Source organism: Indicator indicator, chromosome 36, assembly GCF_027791375.1.
Source record: "Indicator indicator isolate 239-I01 chromosome 36, UM_Iind_1.1, whole genome shotgun sequence".
Lineage (NCBI taxonomy): Eukaryota > Metazoa > Chordata > Aves > Piciformes > Indicatoridae > Indicator > Indicator indicator.
Genome location: NC_072045.1, coordinates 4089661 through 4107258, shown reverse-complemented (window position 1 = coordinate 4107258; position 17598 = coordinate 4089661). Strand labels below are relative to the sequence as shown.

Here is a 17598-nt window from a genome sequence, read left to right as displayed (position 1 = left end):
CCACGTGGGTGCCAAAGCAAGGTGCCAGGGTGAGCCTCAGCAGCCTGAGGGGACCTGGCGAGAGTGTAGAGCTGCTGGGGTGGTGCAGGACACCAGGAAGGACAAAGTGGGTGAGTGACTTTGAGGACAGGGGGAACAGGGGGGACAAGGGGGTGACTGTCTTGGATGAGAACAGGAAGGACAAGGGAGAATAAGTGCCCTGAGGGACAAGGCAGGATGACAGTCCTGGGGAGGGCAGGAGGGACGTGAGGGGACATCCTTTGGTGGGCAAAGTGAAGATGAGAACTTCTGGGGACAAGGGAGGGGACAGTCTTTGGAGGGACGTGAGGTGATGTTTAACATTCAAAGTGCCTCGAGGGGACCAACAGGATAGGAGGATCCATGTGCCCTGGAGGGGATGGGGGACAAGGGCTGTGAGTTGGGGGAGGCACAGGGCAGCCATGTGCCTAGGGACAGGGGCTGTGAATTGGGGGGGGGGGAAACAGCGCAGGGTGCCCCTTCCTGCCACCGCCGCCGTCCCCTCCACGGGGGTTATCTGGGCGTGAAGCATGACCCCTCCTCATTAGGGAATCGGCCTTGATACGCAAATGAGCATCTAATTAATATGCAAATCACCATGCGGCTCTGGCCGGCCACCAGCACCGCCTTGGCCTGGGGGAAGGGACATGCCGGGGACACCCAGCACCCCTGGGTGTCACCCAGGGGGTGCTGACAGCACCCAGCAGCTCATGTCACCCCTGGCCACCCGCCGCGGCTGACAAAGCCACCAAACAGTGACAACGAGGGGACACAGGGATGGGGACACGGAGCCTGGGGAGGGCGCGCGGATCCTTTTGATGCTTGAGGATGTCGTGGGGGGTCCGGACTCCGGGTCCCCACCTTAGAGGCCAGCGGCGGGGGTTGGGGGATGGGGGTGTCGTGGGAGATGGGGAGGGGACAGGGACAGGGACGGGGACGTGGACAGGGACGGGGGCTATAAACGGCAGCTGTAAACGGAGCCGGTAACCGGAGCAGGAGACCCGGGGGGGGACATTTGAGCCACCGCCGGGGCCGCGGAAGCGCCAAGGTGGGTTCTGTGTGTGTGTGTGTCCCCGCCACGCTGCTGGGCCCTCATCCCTGTCACCCACATGGGGACATGCTGGGGACCCCCCCATGCTCTTGACACCCCCTATACAGCTTTGGGGGTGCTGCCTCCCTGCAGACCCCTCCCCGCCCCCCCGGGAGGTGTTGCTTGGCAGAGGTGGGGGACGCACACATGGCGGGGGCCAGGGCCAGGGCCAGCCTGCGGTGCCAGGTGGCCGGGGTGACATTTGCTCTGTCCCCGCCGTGGGGACAGCTGCTTCCTGGCTCTGCCATCTGAACCGGCCCCGCAACGGAAACCCGGAGGGGGGGGTGCTGAGCCCCCTACCCCCGGCAGCAGCAGCAGCTGGGTTGAGATGAGGGGAGGGGGGGGTCCCCATGGTCATTTTAGCGGGGGGGATTAAGGCCGGTGACCCCCAAACCCCTCTGCGGCAATGGGGGTGTCCTACCTGTGACTGGTGTCCTCTCACTTCCTAGTGTCCCCCTTCATTTCCCAATGTCCCCTCATTTCTCAGCGTCGTCCCCACCTCCCCGCCACCTCCCTCTTTCCCACTGTCGTCCTCACTTTCCCAGTGCCTTTCTGATGGGTTCATGGCTGGGCTGGGATCGGGGTTCCCATGGGAATGAGCCGGGATCAGCTTCGGGTGCGATGTCTGGGTGAGGATGGAGGGGGTGGAGTGGACTGGGACACACAGAGGTGTCTCTGTCCCCACTGTGTCTTGGGGGGGGGGGTTCACCGGGCTCTCACCGGGTGGGCTCATGCTAGCTGTTCCCGGGGACACCGCGGTGCCACTCGGGGTGTCCCATGGGTGCCCTCCCTCCTCCCCGACTCCCGGGTCCCCGGCTGCGGTGACAGCTGCCGAGGGGAGGGTGGTGGCTCCGGTTACGATGACATCAGCCCTACCTTCCCACCTGGCGCGGGCTGGGGGCACAGACCCCCCTCCCCTGGGGGGGTCCCTGGTGGTGGTGGTGGTGATGTGGGGGGTTACGTGACAGCTGAGCCGCTCTCGGGACGCCGGAGCCCCCAGCGCCGTCGGGGCGTCTTTGGAGGGGGACACACACACACACACACAAGACACCCACCCCCACCAGTATGGGAACCAGGCATCCAGGACCCCCACCCCGAGCAGTGGCTGTGCCGTAGGGCAGGTGGCAGAGGCGACCGGAGGAGCTCAGGTGGGCAGAGTGGGGGTGTGGAGCGGGGGAAAGGGGGTGTCCATCCCGGTTGGGAGGAAATTAAGGCAGAGCACAGCCCCCCCCTACCCCATCAGGTCGGGTAGGGGGGGATGTCAGCCCTTTCTTTGGGGGTCACAGGCACGCCCCTGCATTGGGGCTCGCTGCAGCCCCCCTTTATGGAATGAGGGGGACAAACCCGGGGGGACAAAACTGTGTTTGTGGTCGGGTAGATGATGTGGGGGGGAAAAGTGGGGGAAGAAGAGGGCAGGCAGCTGCATACCCCTCCCCTCCCTAAAGCTTTGTGTACAGTAGGTGAGGGCTGAGTGTGCATTTGGGTGGGGAAACTGAGGCAGGGACAAGGAGGGGGACAAGGACGAGGGACATTCAGCCACTCGGTGTCGGAGATGCCTTCCCCAGCCCACCCAGCACCTCCCCAGCCACGGCCAGTCCGTCCCCACCCACTGCCTCAGTTTCCCCACAGCCACACTTGGGGACACGCAGGGTGACTGTCCCCCTCTGCTCTGCCGCCGCCGTGAATGGGTCCCTGTTTGTCACCAGTCTCCCCGCCGTGTATCTCCCCCCTCCCCAGCCCCCTCCCCCCCGCTGCCTTTTCTTTCCCAGTACAATCAGCGGCATTTATGGTGCTGGAAGCTCCGGTTACTCGGCTCCCCGCTCGCTGTCACCACTCAGGCAGGGGGGATGACAGTGACAGTGACACCCGACCCCTCCGTCCCCCTTGCTTGGGGTTACAGGCGGTGACTCCAGCTCCCCCCGCCCCAAATCCCCCCACCCCCTAGTGCCTGATACAGGCTGAGCCCTTCCCTTGGGCTGCTTTTTGGGGTCCCCACCTTAGGGACACTTTAAACTGGGGGATTTGGGAATGCTACTGGTGTGGGAATGCCCACAGGATGGAGGCCATCCTGGCCTGTCACCCGTGGGGCACTGCCACTGGGGACTGTGACACTGTGGAGAAATTGCATGACACCCTGGGGACAGAGTTGGATGTCTCTGGGAGCTGTGACACTGTAGGGATGGGGGTTTGTTGTCCCCAGGGACTGTGACACTTTGGGGACAAGGTTGGATGTCCCTGGGGGCTGTGACTCTGTGGAGATGTCATTAGGTGTCCCTGGGGCCCGTGCTGCTGTGGGGATTGTGTCACTGTGGGGACTGGGTCAGCTGTCCCTGGGGTCCGTGAAACTATGGGGAACAAGGTCAGATGTCCCCAGGGGCTGTGACAACAAGGTCAGGTCCCACCTGGGCACTGTGACACACTGGGGTTGGGGTCAGATGCCCAAAGAGGCTGTGACTTTGTAGAGGTGACCAGGATGGGGACAGTGCTGTGTCTCAGCAACGGGGCCGGTGGCACCGCAGAGGGGACAGGATGGAGTGACCCTGCTGGCGCTGCCAGGCGCCGTGACCCTCAGCTCTGCACAATGTCAGTCGTCCTTGCTGCCTGCAGGGGACGCGGTGGCAGGAGGGCGACGCTTCGATCGCAGCTGCTCCCTGCTCCCATGGGATTGAGAATCAATTAAATCCCTGCCTGGCTGCTAATTACCCCTGGCTGTCCCCACTGCCCCACGGGGACGGCCGGTGGCAGGACAGTGACGATGTCCTGGCCCAGTGCAGGGACGGTGGTGGTGGTGGCAATGGAGCTGGCTGGCATGTGGCACTTCGATGTGTCCCCAGGGATTTTCCAAGCCATCCTGGTGGCGTTTTGGGTGGGGGAAAAGTCTCACTGGCTTCTCCCAGGTCCCCACGTCCCTGTATCCCCATGTCCTTGTGTCCCTATGTTCCCATATTGCCATGTGCCAGTGTGCCCATGTCCCCTACCCCCACATCCCCTTGTTCCCGCATCCCCATATCCTTGTGTCCCCTACCCCCACACCCCCTTGTTCCCACATCCCCGTGTCCCTGTGTCCCCGTGTCCCTGTGTCCCCGTGTCTGCTCTGGCTCGGTTCCCCCATGAGCTGGCGATGGTAAGCCGCCAGTAAAGCCCCCACGGAGAGGGCAAAAAGCCCCAGTTTGGGCCCAGTCTCCCCAGTGCGGAGCCGCGCAGGCGCGGGGGCGGCTCGGCGGGGGCGTGGGGGCCGCTTTTCCCAGCATTTTTGACATTCCTCAGCCCGGGAAGGATTCGCTTCCCCGCCGCCCAACCCAGTCACATCCAGCACCGGCCCCTCCCCGCTGCCGCTGGCCCAGCACCGGGACCCTGACCCCCACCCACCCCGGACCCCACCCCGCGGTGATGGGTTTGGGGAGGGGGTGCTGGGATGGGTGGGACTCTGTGACACGCAATGGGGACGGAACCCAGCTGGGTACTGTCCCCCCCACGCACCCACCCACCTCTCCCCGTGCTTGCAGGTGCGGTGGGTGCCCACCCGCATCGGGGGACACCATGGGGACACCCCCTCGTGTCCCCCTCGTCCTGCTGCTCCTGCTGGTGGCGGAGAGGACAGCCCGCGGCACGTTCCCCGAGGAGCCCGGACCCATCGCTGTGGCCCCCGAGGACTGTGAGTGCCCACCTGGGGCGTGGGGTGGGGGGCAGGGTGCTGCATGGGCGTGCAAGGAGGGGAGGACATGGCTCTGTGTGCGGAGGGGATGGGATTTTGGGGTGCTTTGGGGTGAAGGCAGGAGGGGAGCACCATAGAAAGAGGTTTTGTGGTTAATGGGAAGGGGTTTGGGGTGAAAGCAGGAGAGTAGCACCCATGGGAAGGGGTTCTGGGGTGAGGGTATGAGGGCACACCCACGAGGAGCAGTTTTGGTGTGAAGGCAGGAAGGAGACACTCATGGGTAAGAGTTTTAGGGTGCTCTGGGGTGAAGGCAGAAGGGGAGCAGCCATAGGCAGGGCTTTGGGGATGAAGGCAGGAGGGGACACCCACAGGAGGGAGTTTTAGGGTGCTCTGGGGTGAAGTTATGAGAGGGGCACCCATGGGAAGGGGTTTTGGGGTGCAGGAAGGAGGGGCACCCATGGGCAGGGCTGGGTGGAAGTGTGAGTGGGGGTGCCCTGGCAGTGTGTGACCCCCAGGGGTGTGCCCCCAGACGTCAAGCACTACTCTGTCTTCGTGGGGCACGGCACGAGCCGCCCGGCCGGCCCCGAGGCGGGGGGCACCCAGCGCCTCAACATCCAGCGCATCCTCAAGGTCAACAGGACCCTCTTCATCGGGGACAGGTCTGAACTCTGGCACCCCAAAACCTCCCCTCCATGTGGCTGGGCACCTGACACTCACCCCCACCCCTCTTTGCTGGGGATGGGCCCCATTCCCCAAGCTGGGTCACCCCAAAATGTTTCATGGCAGGGGCTCTGGTGGTGTCGTTCCTGTGCTGGTGATGCTCATCACTCACCCCAGCACCCCAAACCTTCCCGGTGGGGGGGTGGGGGTGGTGGATCCCATCCCCCACCCAAACATGCCTCTATGGTGGGCATATCTTGAGGTACCCCAGAGGGTAGTGGCATCTGTGTCCGCCTCCCCAGGGACAACGTCTACCGGGTCAACCTGGAGCCCAGCGGCGCTGGGGAGATGCGGTACCACCGGGTAAGAGCTGGGGGTGCTGGAGGGGGTGGACACTGGAAGTAGGGGGGGTGTCTGCTGGCTTGTCCCCCAGCCCCACACTGGGTTTTGTGCCCCCCCAGAAGCTGACATGGCGTTCAAACCAGCACGACATCAGCATCTGCCGGATGAAGGGCAAACACGAGGTACGGGGCTAGGGGGGCTGCATCCTCTGGGACCCCCTCAGCGAGCACTGAGCACCCTCTGCACCCCACGTCACATAGAGAAAGCCACCCTGTGTCCCCCCATCGTGCCCCAGTCTGCCCCCCTCCTCCGCTCCCTGCCATGTGTCTCTGTGATTTATTGGCCTCTTGGCTAATTGGGTTTGTAATTAATTATTTGGAGCCTGTGGATCAGAGCAGCATCTGCCAGGAAGCTGATTTCCAGGGCACCTAAATGCCAATCTGGGGTGAAAACAGCCCCCCCCAAGCTAACCCCTTGCAGTGATGGGAGCACCCAAGGGTAGAGGGGACACAGCAGGATGCTGAGGGGTGACAGTTCCCTCTCCTGTCACAGGCAGAGTGCAGGAACTTCATCAAGGTGCTGCTGGTGAGGAACCAGAGCCTGCTCTTCGTCTGTGGCACCAACGCCTTCAACCCTGTCTGTGCCAACTACAGCGTGAGTCACCCACCCCCCACGGCATGGGGACGCCCCCATGTCACCCCCCCACCTGTGTCCTTGGGGCACAGCCTGAGGCCTGCTGCCCAGTTGGCGTCACTCATGGCTCCATCTGACCCTCTCTAGATGGACACCCTGGAGCCCGTCGGGGACAACATCAGCGGCATGGCCAGGTGCCCCTATGACCCCAAGCATGCCAACGTGGCCCTCTTCACAGGTCAGTGCTGGCGCTGCTGGTGCCATGCTGGGTGCTCTGCCCACTGTCCCCTGCCCCACAGCCAGGTGCCATCCCTTTCCTGCACAGGGGGGATGCTCTTCACTGCCACGGTGACGGACTTCCTGGCCATCGACGCCGTCATCTACCGCAGCCTCGGCGACAGCCCCACCCTCCGCACCGTCAAACACGACTCCAAATGGTTCAAAGGTAGCTGCCTCCCCCTGGGGGTGCCCACCACGTGCCATGCCAGGTCGTGGCACACGTCCCCTTTCACCTGGGCCATCCCTGACCCTGCTGCTGTCCCCTCAGAGCCCTACTTTGTGCATGCTGTGGAGTGGAGGAGCCATGTCTACTTCTTCTTCCGGGAGATCGCCATGGAGTTCAACTACCTGGAGAAGGTGAGTGGCACAGGAGCGCAGGATGGTAGGGGTTGGAAGGGACCTCTGGAGATCATCCAGTCCAACCCCCCCTGCCAGAGCAGGACCATAGAATCCAGCACAGGTCACACAGGAACACATCCAGATGGGGCTGGAAAGGCTCCAGAGAAGGAGACTCCACAACCTCTCTGGGCAGCCTGCTCCAGGGCTCTGTGACCTTTCCAGTGCAGAAGTTCCTCCTCATGTTGAGGTGGAACCTCCTGTGCTGGAGTTTCTATCCATTGTCCTATCCCAGGGTGCAACTGAGCAGAGCCTGTCCCATCCTTCTTGACCCCCAATCCTCATATACTGATAAACATTTATTAAGTCTTCTCTCAGCTTTCTGTTCTCCAGACTGAACACCCCCAGGTCATAGGATCATCATCATAGGATCAGAGAATATTAGGGTTGGAAGGAACCTCTGGAGATCACCAAATCCAACCCCCCTGCCAGAGCAGAACCATAGAATCCAGCACAGGTCACACAGGAACACATCCAGATAGGGCTTGAAAGTCTCCAGAGGAGGTCCCTCAGCCTCTCCTCACAGGGCTGTGTTCCAATCACCCCCATAGCAGCCCAAGGCACCCAGGGTGGGGACAGGGAGGTGGGGGGTTGTCATCATCTTTGGGTAGCAGGTTCTGAGGGGCGTCCCCCCGCAGGTGGTGGTGTCACGGGTGGCACGGGTGTGCAAGAACGACATGGGGGGCTCGCAGCGGGTGCTGGAGAAGCAGTGGACCTCCTTCCTGAAGGCTCGGCTCAACTGCTCCGTGCCCGGTGACTCCCACTTCTACTTCAACGTCATCCAAGCTGTGACAGACATCCTGGAGCTGGATGGCCGCCCCGTGGTGCTGGCTGTCTTCTCCACACCTGCCAACAGGTTGGACCTTCTCCTGCCCCACCCCCAGGGCTGGGCTGGGATCCTCCTGTGCACCCCAATGCCTACTAGGGACACGAAGGATGGGTTAGAGGCGTTCACCCCCATGCCAATGTCCCCCCAGCATCCCTGGCTCTGCTGTCTGTGCCTTCGACATGACCCAAGTGGCTGCTGTCTTCGAGGGACGTTTTCGGGAGCAGAAGTCACCTGAGTCCATCTGGACACCTGTGCCAGAGGACATGGTGCCAAAGCCCCGGTGAGTGGCATGCTGTGGGCACAGGGGCCAGGCAAGGTCTGGGACTGGCAAGAAGGGACATGGAGACTGGGATGGGGACAGGGATGGAGATGGGGACAGGGATGGAGATGGGGACAGGGACAGCCAGAACTGGTACCAGCGGTAAGGGGCATAGGGTTGGGTTGGAGGTGGGGACAGGGAGGGACAGGAGTGATCAGGTATGGTAGGTGCAGGGAGGATGAGGAAGATGGGGATGATGATGAGGACAGGGATGGGAACAGGCATGAGGTTGGCAAGGGCTGGTACTAACAGGAACAGTAGTGGGGATGGGGACAGGGATGATGACGTGGACAAGGTTGGATAGGAGTGATCAGAGGTTGTACCTGCAGGGAGGATGGTGAGGGTGGGGACAGGGATGATGATGGGGACAAGGTTGGGGACAGGGAAGAGGATAGGAGTGATCAGAGGTTGTACCTGCAGGGAAGGATGGTGAGGGTGGGGACAGGGATGATGATGGGGACAAGGCTGGGGACAGGAATGAGTCTGGCAAGGGCTTGTACTGGCAGGGGAAACAGTGGGGAGGGGAAAAGGAACAGGGATGGGGACAGGGACAGTGAGGGCTGGTACCTGAAGGGAGGGTGGTGAGGCTGGGGAGAGGGATGAGGATGGGGACAGAGTCTGGGCTGGGGACAGGGCTGGTGCCTGCAGGGATGGGTCAGGGACAGGGATGGGGACAAGGACAAGGCCAGGCAGGTCTGGTGTGGGAGCAGGCAGGGCTGGGGACGGGGCCAGCGTGGCCGCGGGGGTGCTGAGCCGTGCGGCGTGCGCAGGCCCGGGTGCTGTGCGTCCCCCGGGATGCGCTACAACTCCTCCAGCACCTTCCCCGACGAGATCCTCAACTTCGTCAAGACTCACCCGCTGATGGACGAGGCGGTGCCTGCGCTGGGCAACGCCCCCTGGATCCTCCGCACCATGAGCCGGTGGGTGCCAGGGCAGGATCCGGCCCAGGGAGGGGCCGCGGGGCTGCTGGGGGCTGCTGCTGGGGGCGTTGGTGGGTGCAGGTGGGTGTGGGTGGGTGCTGGTGGGTGTTGGTGTGGGCTGGTTGGTGCTGGTAGGGGCTGGTTGGTGCTGGTGTGGGCTGGTTGGTGCTGGTAGGGGCTGGTTGGTGCTGGTGGGGGCTGGTTGGTGCTGGTAGGGGCTGGTTAGTGCTGGTGTGGGCTGGTTGGTGCTGGTAGGGGCTGGTTGGTGCTGGTAGGGGCTGGTTGGTGCTGGTGTGGGCTGGTTGGTGCTGGTGTGGGCTGGTTGGTGCTGGTGGGGGCTGGTTGGTGCTGGTAGGGGCTGGTTGGTGCTGGTGGGGGCTGGTTGGTGCTGGTGTGGGCTGATTGGTGCTGGTAGGGGCTGGTTGGTGCTGGTGTGGGCTGGTTGGTGCTGGTAGGGGCTGGTTGGTGCTGGTAGGGGCTGGTTGGTGCTGGTGTGGGCTGGTTGGTGCTGGTAGGGGCTGGTTGGTGCTGGTGTGGGCTGGTTGGTGCTGGTAGGGGCTGGTTGGTGCTGGTAGGGGCTGATTGGTGCTGGTAGGGGCTGGTTGGTGCTGGTAGGGGCTGGTTGGTGCTGGTGGGGGCTGATTGGTGCTGGTAGGGGCTGGTTGGTGCTGGTGTGGGCTGGTTGGTGCTGGTAGGGGCTGGTTGGTGCTGGTAGGGGCTGGTTGGTGCTGGTGGGGGCTGGTTGGTGCTGGTGTGGGCTGATTGGTGCTGGTAGGGCCTGGTTGGTGCTGGTGGGGGCTGGTTGGTGCTGGTAGGGCCTGGTTGGTGCTGGTGTGGGCTGATTGGTGCTGGTAGGGGCTGGTTGGTGCTGGTGGGGCCTGATTGGTGCTGGTGGGGGCTGGTTGGTGCTGGTAGGGCCTGATTGGTGCTGGTGGGGGCTGGTTGGTGCTGGTAGGGGCTGGTAGGGGCTGGTTGGTGCTGGTGGGGGCTGATTGGTGCTGGTAGGGGCTGGTTGGTGCTGGTGGGGCCTGGTTGGTGCTGGTGGGGCTGGTTGGTGCTGGTGGGGCTGATTGGTGCTGGTGGGGGCTGGTTGGTGCTGGTGGGGCCTGGTTGGTGCTGGTGGGGCTGGTTGGTGCTGGTGGGGGCTGGTTGGTGCTGGTGGGGGCTGGTTGGTGCTGGTGGGGGCTGGTTGGTGCTGGTAGGGGCTGGTTGGTGCTGGTGGGGGCTGGTTGGTGCTGGTAGGGGCCTGATTGGTGCTGGTGGGGGCTGGTTGGTGCTGGTAGGGGCTGGTTGGTGCTGGTGGGGGCTGGTTGGTGCTGGTAGGGGCTGGTTGGTGCTGGTGTGGGCTGATTGGTGCTGGTGGGGGCTGGTTGGTGCTGGTAGAGGCTGGTTAGTGCTGGTGTGGGCTGATTGGTGCTGGTAGGGGCTGGTTGGTGCTGGTAGGGGCTGGTTGGTGCTGGTGGGGGCTGGTTGGTGCTGGTAGGGGCTGGTTGGTGCTGGTGTGGGCTGGTTGGTGCTGGTAGGGGCTGGTTGGTGCTGGTAGGGGCTGATTGGTGCTGGTAGGGCCTGGCTGGTGCTGGTAGGGGCTGGTTGATGCTGGTGTGGGCTGCTTGGTGCTGGTAGGGCCTTGTTGGTGCTGGTGGGGGCTGAGTTGGTGCTGGTGTGGCCTGATTGGTGCTGGTAGGGGCTGGTTGGTGCTGGTGGGGGCTGGTTGGTGCTGGTGGGGGCTGGTTGGTGCTGGTGGGGGCTGGTTGGTGCTGGTGGGGGCTGGTTGGTGCTGGTAGGGGCTGGTTGGTGCTGGTGTGGGCTGGTTGGTGCTGGTAGGGGCTGGTTGGTGCTGGTAGGGCCTGATTGGTGCTGGTAGGGGCTGGTTGGTGCTGGTGGGGGCTAGTTGGTGCTGGTAGGGGCTGGTTGGTGCTGGTGGGGGCTGGTTGGTGCTGGTGTGGGCTGGTTGGTGCTGGTAGGGGCTGGTTGGTGCTGGTGTGGGCTGGTTGGTGCTGGTAGGGGCTGGTTGGTGCTGGTAGGGCCTGATTGGTGCTGGTAGGGGCTGGTTGGTGCTGGTGGGGGCTGGTTGGTGCTGGTGGGGGCTGGTTGGTGCTGGTGTGGGCTGGTTGGTGCTGGTGGGGGCTGGTTGGTGCTGGTCGGGGCTGGTTGGTGCTGGTGGGGGCTGGTTGGTGCTGGTGGGGGCTGGTTGGTGCTGGTGTGGGCTGGTTGGTGCTGGTGGGGGCTGGTTGGTGCTGGTAGGGGCTGGTTGGTGCTGGTGTGGGCTGGTTGGTGCTGCTGGGTGCTGGCTGGAGGCTTCTCACGCTGCCCTTGCACGTGCACGCCAGCGCTGGGAGAGCACCAGGAGACCTGATAAATCTCATCAACTTTGCAGTGGAGATTGTCTCGTCCTAATTAAATCTGCCTTAATTGCTGCTTGATGGGGAATTAATCAAGCAGCGCTCTCAGGCCGCAGCCTCCTGCCGGCAGGGCAGGGGACAGGGACACTGGGCTGGGGAGAGGGACATGGGGATTAGGGCAGGAACGTGGGGCTGGGCCCACAGGGCTGGGGCTGTGGTTGTGGGGATGCATCATGGCTGGGACCTGGACTGGTTTCCTTTCACCATCCATACAGCCCTTGGGCACCCTTAGCTCTGGGCCAGCTGCAGCCTGGCTATCCCTAGGGGGCATCCCTGCTCTCTACCCTGCCTCAGTTGCCCCTTTCCCAGGGACCTGCCCACCTCAACTCCTGCTCCATTCACCCTGTGCAGGTACCAGCTCCGCAAGATCGTGGTGGACACCGCAGCAGGGCCATGGGGCAACCAGACTGTGGTCTTCCTGGGCTCCAGCACGGGCACCGTCCTCAAGTTCCTCATCCATCCCAATGCCAGCACCAGCCCCTCACCCAGCACCCCTGGCAGCCAGAGTGTCTTCCTGGAGGAGTTTGAGACCTACCACCCCGGGAGGTGGGTGTTGGGTTGCTGGGTGGGAAGAGAGGGCTGGGTGGGTGTGTAGGGGGGCTTCAGATGTGTGGATGAATGGAAGGATAGATGGAGAGGATGGGTGGGTGGATGGATGGATGGATGGATGGATGGATGGATGGATGGATGGATGGATGGAGGGGATGGGTGGGTCACTGAGGTGGGTGAACAGGGTGGGGGGAATGAACAAGATACTCTCCTCTGGACTATCCTGTGCTGGAGCCAGCTCCATGGTGGGCATGGACCAGGGCTGGGCCCAAGCTGAGCTTTGTGCCCTGTCCCCAGGTGTGGCAGGGACACTGAGGACGAGCGGCGGCTGCTGGGGCTGGAGCTGGACAAGGCAGCAGGATCCCTGCTGCTGGCCTTCCCCCCGTGCGTGGCCAGGGTGCCAGTGGCTCGCTGCCAGCAGCACTCAGGCTGCATGAAGTGAGTGTGAGGGGCTGGGACCCCCGGGGTGGGCAGGGCTCACCTGGGGCAGGGGGCTGTGAGGAGCATGGTGGAGTTACTTCCACACCCCAGGAATTTGCCCTTTCCTGGGATCTGGGTGAGAAGGGCTCAGTTGGGAGCACGGTCAGGGGAAACTGAGGCACAGCATGGTGTGGGGCTGGGGTCATTCACTGGGGCTGGGGTCCTTTGTGGGGGCCCAGGGTTGTTGGGGCTGATCTTGAAATCTCCTTTCCTGGGCAGGAATTGCCTCGGGAGCCGGGATCCCTACTGTGGATGGACACCTGAGGGCTCCTGCATCTTCCTGGAGCCCAGCCCCAGGTAATGCTGCCAGACCAGGGAGGGAGGGGACATTGGGGGACATTGCAGAGGGGACAGCAGAGTCTCAGGGGATCCCCAGAGAGCATTGGCTCCTGCAACCCCGCCCCATGACCTGCTGAGACCCAGCAAACTCATCACTTGCTGGGGCAAGCTGGGAGCCCTCTGCCAGGCTCACTCAGTTTGTCCCCCCGCAGGGTGGCCTTCGAGCAGGACATCGCTGGTGGCAGCACATCCCACCTGGGAGAGTGTGAGGGTGAGTGTGGGGCAGGAATGGGGCTTGGGGGACATAGTGGTCCATCTGTCCATGCATCCACCCATCCCTCCATCCATCCATCCCCTCCATCCATCCTCTCCATCCATCCCTCCCTCCGTCCATCCCCTCCATCCATCCTTCCACACATCCCTCCACCCATCCACACACTGAGACCTTGAGCAACCTGCTCCAGTGGGAGGTGTCCCTGCAGCTGGCTTGCACCTAGATGATCTCCAAGGTCCCTTCCAACCCCAAACCATTTCTGTGGCTCTCTGAATCCGCGGTGGCACCCCCAGGTTGGTGACGTGTGTGTGCTGTGTGTGACGTGTATGCGTGCCACCACCACCCAGGGCTGGTGACAGAGAGCTTCGTGGACGAGCCGGACGGGCTGGTGTCGGTGAACCTCTTGGTGATCTCCTCGGTCGCCGCCTTCGTCATCGGCGCCGTCATCTCCGGCTTCAGCGTCTGCTGGTTCATCGGCCACCGGGACCGCAAGGAGCTGGCCCGGCGCAAGGACAAGGAGACCATCCTGGCGCACAGCGAGTCGGTGGTGAGCGTCAGCCGGCTGGGCGAGCGGCGGGCGCGGGGCGGGCAGCCTGGCGCCTTGCTGGCCCCGCTCATGCCCAACGGCTGGCCCAAGGAGTTAGCCAAGGTCACCCAGCACGACCTGGACTCGGGGGTCCTGCCCACACCGGAGCAGACCCCCCTGCAGCAGAAACGTTGCCCCGGAGCCCTCCAAAACTGCACCTGGGAGCAGAGTCACAACATCATCAACGCCGCGCTGCGGGACCCCGGCGGGTCCGGCACTACCGGCGGTGCCGGGAGGCTGCGCTCGGGCTCCGGCCGCTCGGCCCGCGGCATCCCCCTCTCCTGCCACGCCATCTTGGTGGATCAGGAGCTGGAGGCTGAACTCAGCGACTCCTCGGGCGATGGACATTGGGGTCGAGACCCCCAGGAAGGCCCCCGCGCCCGGCAGCACCCCCCCGCCGGTGCCCGCCGCCCGCCTCGCAACTCTTACGGCGACTTCTCCGGCACGCCGCACCCCAGCCCCGACCGCCGGCGGGTGGTGTCGGCCCCCGGTGGGGAGGGGGGAGACTTTACCGAGGGGCCGCCCTGGCACCCCGAGCAGCTGAACTTCAATGCCAACAACGGCACCGGCCGCCCCGGTGCCCACCTCAAGAGGAACCACACGTTCAACAGCGGCGAGGCGGCGGCGGGGGGCTACGGGCGGCACGGAACGGCACAGCGGGCGGCCAGCGCCGGGCACCCGCGGGCGCTGACGGACCTGCACCACCTCCTGCGCTATGGCGTGGAGCGGACTCCCTCGGGAAAATAGGGTCCCACCGACTGCGTGTCCCCCCCAAACAAAAAGACACCTCCCAGGACACTGATGGGGTCCCCCAGCACCCCCGGGGACAAAGAGAAGTGGCTGGGCAGGAGCTGCCGGGCATGGGGTGAGGTGCTGTAGGGGTGGGTGGGGGGACAGGCATCCCCTGGGTGCCCCCGAATAGGGTTTGGGGGTGTCCCTAGCTGGTGTGGGGCAGTGCCCCACATTCTGGATGCTATACCCAGGCAGGAGGGGGTCCATCCTCTCCCCTCTTCAGGTTGGCCCCAGGGACCACAGCACCCTGGGAGGGGGATTCCTGGGGCGCAGCAGGATGGATGCCCAGCCATGGGCCTAGCTGAGGCAGAGCAGGGCTGTGCCCCTCACCCTGCAAACCCTTGTGGGTGGGTGGGAAGGGGCTTGTGGGTGCTGCCAGCACTTTGGGGCCACCTGGCCAGGGGCTGCCACCAGAATGCGTTGGTTGTGATGATTGGACATGGTGAATATTTAGGGTACAGGGGGCTGGAGGGGCCCCAAATGTGTGTTACCTGGGGGTGGGACACACCCATCCCCCAACCCCTGCCCAGTGTCAGCTTGTGGAGGGGCCTGGCACCCCCCTCTTGGAAAGCACAGCCCGGGGAAGGGGGGTGGGAGCACCACTGGGGCTGGGGGTCCCCACCGAACCCACTCTCTGCTGGCAAAGGGTGCCCTTTTGGTGCCACCTCTGTCTGGCTCCGGGGTGGCCTGGGGTGGCAGGGGAGGGTGGGGGGGTGGCAGGCTGTAAATAGGGTGGGGGGCACAGCGAGTGCCCCTCCCCCAATGCGGCCATGCATGCGGCCGCCCGCGGTCTGTACCCCGCGGCCCCAATAAACACCCAATTACTGGAGGCGAGTCCCCAGCTGCCACCTTGGCACCTTCTTAACCACACCCCACCCCCACCCCAGACTCCCTTTGCACCCCATCCCCCCCACACCCACCTACACTCCCTCTGCTCCCACCCACCCATCCCTGCAGCCACACCTCTGCTCATACCCTCCTAGTGCCCCCACCCAGCCATATTCAAACCTCCACCATGCTCCCCCACACCAGGACCCCCACCCTGCTCCCCCTCCCTCCCCCCCCAGGACCTCCTCCAACCCCCTCTCCCATGCAGTGAGTTCCTCCATGCTCAGCCTACCGCAACCAGTGGCCACCACTCATTGTGCCACCGTGGCAGTGGTGCCATGGCAGGGGGTCTCACCACCCCCAGCACCCACCACAGGCTGTGCCTCAGTGTCCCCCATGCAGAGATGCTGGGTGCTGGGGTGCCTGAGAGAGGAGAGGGTGGCTGGGGGGGTGTCAATACCATGTCCTCCCAAGAGCCGTGGGGTGCAATGGGGAACACCAGGCCCCTGTCCCTGCCCCGGATGCTGGCACCCTGGCAGCAAAGGCAGCGATTTCCCAACTGTCACGTGAAGCCGAGCCACCAACCGCACCGCTGGGTGACAGCCACCGAAGAGCCAGGTCTGTCCCTGTGGAGCCTCAGCAAGCGTTTGGGAAGGTGAGGGCAGGGCTTGCGGGGGGCTATGGAGGGCTGAGTGTGGTCAGGGAGGGGGTGGCATGTGGGTCAGGGCATCTTCCTGCCCTGCAAGTGGGCAACGGTCCCACATGGGCAGCTCTTGCACAACCCTCGGGTGATGATGGCTGCCTGCCCGCAGCAACATGATGCCACCAGGCTGGATCCTGCCACCGCTGCTGCTGGCACTGCTGGCCATGGGCCACGCCGCGCCGTGCTCCCCCCAGCCCGGTGCCACCCGTTTCGTCTGCACGGAGCCCACCCTCAGCACCTTCCCCAGGGGGCTGCCCAGCGCCACCGTGGCCATCTCGGTGGAGTTCACGGCGCTGGCCACCCTCCCGCCAGATGCCCTGGCAGGGTTGCCTCGGCTGCAGGAGCTCCACCTCTCCTCCAACCTCCTCACCACCCTCCCTGAACCCCTCCTGCGCCCTGTGCCCACCCTTCGCATCCTCGACCTGACCGACAACCTCCTGGCCGACCTCCCTGCTGGCATCTTCGCCACTGCCCACCACCTCCAGCACTTGGCACTGAGGGGCAACCAGCTGCAGGCATTGAAACCCACCTGGTTCCAGCCCCTTCAGCAGCTGCAGTGGCTGGATCTGGCTGCCAATGCGTTGGCAGAGGTGCCACCAGAGGTTTTCCGCCCCCTGCGTTCACTAAGGAACCTGGATCTATCCCACAACCGGCTGGCAACCCTGGCACCAGGTGCACTGGCCGGGCTGCAGGCATTGGAGCAGCTCGACCTGGAGGGCAACCAGCTGGGCATGCTGCTGCCCACCACCTTCGTGCCCGTGCCCGCCCTGCACCTCCTCTTCCTCCAGGATAACGACCTGCAGGCACTGTCCGCTGGCATCTTTGCCCCCCTGCATCACCTTCACGTCCTCGACCTGGCACGGAACCGGCTGCAGGCACTGGAGCTGCCCCCCCGGTCCTCTGGCCCCGTTTTGGACCTCGACATCTCGGGCAACCCCTGGGACTGTGAGTGCCAGCTGCTGGAGGTGCTGCAGAGGGCAGCCCCGCGGCTTGTCACTGCCCGTGACACCCTCTGTGCCAGCCCCCCTCGGCACCGGGGACGGGAGGTGGCTGAGGTGAGCCAGGCTGGGGACATGGGATGTGGGGCCAAGGGGGGCAGCCAGAACCCTCCAGAGCCCTGAGCAAGGGGTTCGGTGTCACCCTGGGGTCTTGTCATCTCCTTCCCTGCCACTCTGTTCCCAGCTCTGGGGAAACTGAGGCAGGGAGAGAGGGGTGCAGCTGTCCCCATCACAAAGACCCCTGTCCCCATCCTGTGATGCCCATCCCAGTGGCACCTAACCCCTTCCCACCAGGCTTAGGCTGTCCCACGTGCCTGTCCCCATCCTGCCTGGCTCATGTCCCAGTCCCCACCCTACAAGAGGACATTAAACATGGTCATTTGGTGCCACCTCACACTTTCTCCTGCGTGCTGTCCTATGAAGTCCTTGGGGATAAGGCAGTGACAGGTGGCATGTCCCTTGGCCATGCCTATCCCATACCCGCACTGTGTCCCCTGCTTGTGCCCGTTCCCAAGCCTCTGATTGGCTTGGGGACATTAGGTACGCAGATACTTGTCACGGGGGCA

The 17598-nt window shown here is 64.0% G+C and overlaps 2 protein-coding genes across 2 annotated transcripts; both read left to right on the top strand.

Moving 5' to 3' along the window:
• Positions 1-2173: 2173 nt before the first annotated feature.
• On the top strand, positions 2174-14458 carry SEMA6B (semaphorin 6B). The gene is given in 17 exon segments (XM_054396161.1): positions 2174-2256; positions 4615-4763; positions 5293-5422; positions 5726-5786; positions 5885-5947; positions 6318-6419; positions 6546-6636; positions 6724-6843; positions 6946-7034; positions 7712-7929; positions 8051-8182; positions 8992-9141; positions 11895-12089; positions 12390-12530; positions 12792-12869; positions 13064-13122; positions 13473-14458. Coding segments are annotated over 17 exon segments (2847 nt in total).
• Positions 14459-16147: 1689 nt separating this feature from the next.
• On the top strand, positions 16148-17155 carry LRG1 (leucine rich alpha-2-glycoprotein 1). Its single transcript, XM_054396083.1, has one exon. The coding sequence runs from the start codon at positions 16148-16150 to the stop codon at positions 17153-17155; it is 1008 nt and encodes a 335-aa protein (XP_054252058.1).
• Positions 17156-17598: the final 443 nt, after the last annotated feature.

What these genes read in the sequence shown, in the direction of transcription:
- LRG1 (XM_054396083.1), top strand. Translation starts at nt 16,148, where the DNA reads ATGATGCCACCAGGCTGGATCCTGCCACCGCTGCTGCTGGCACTGCTG.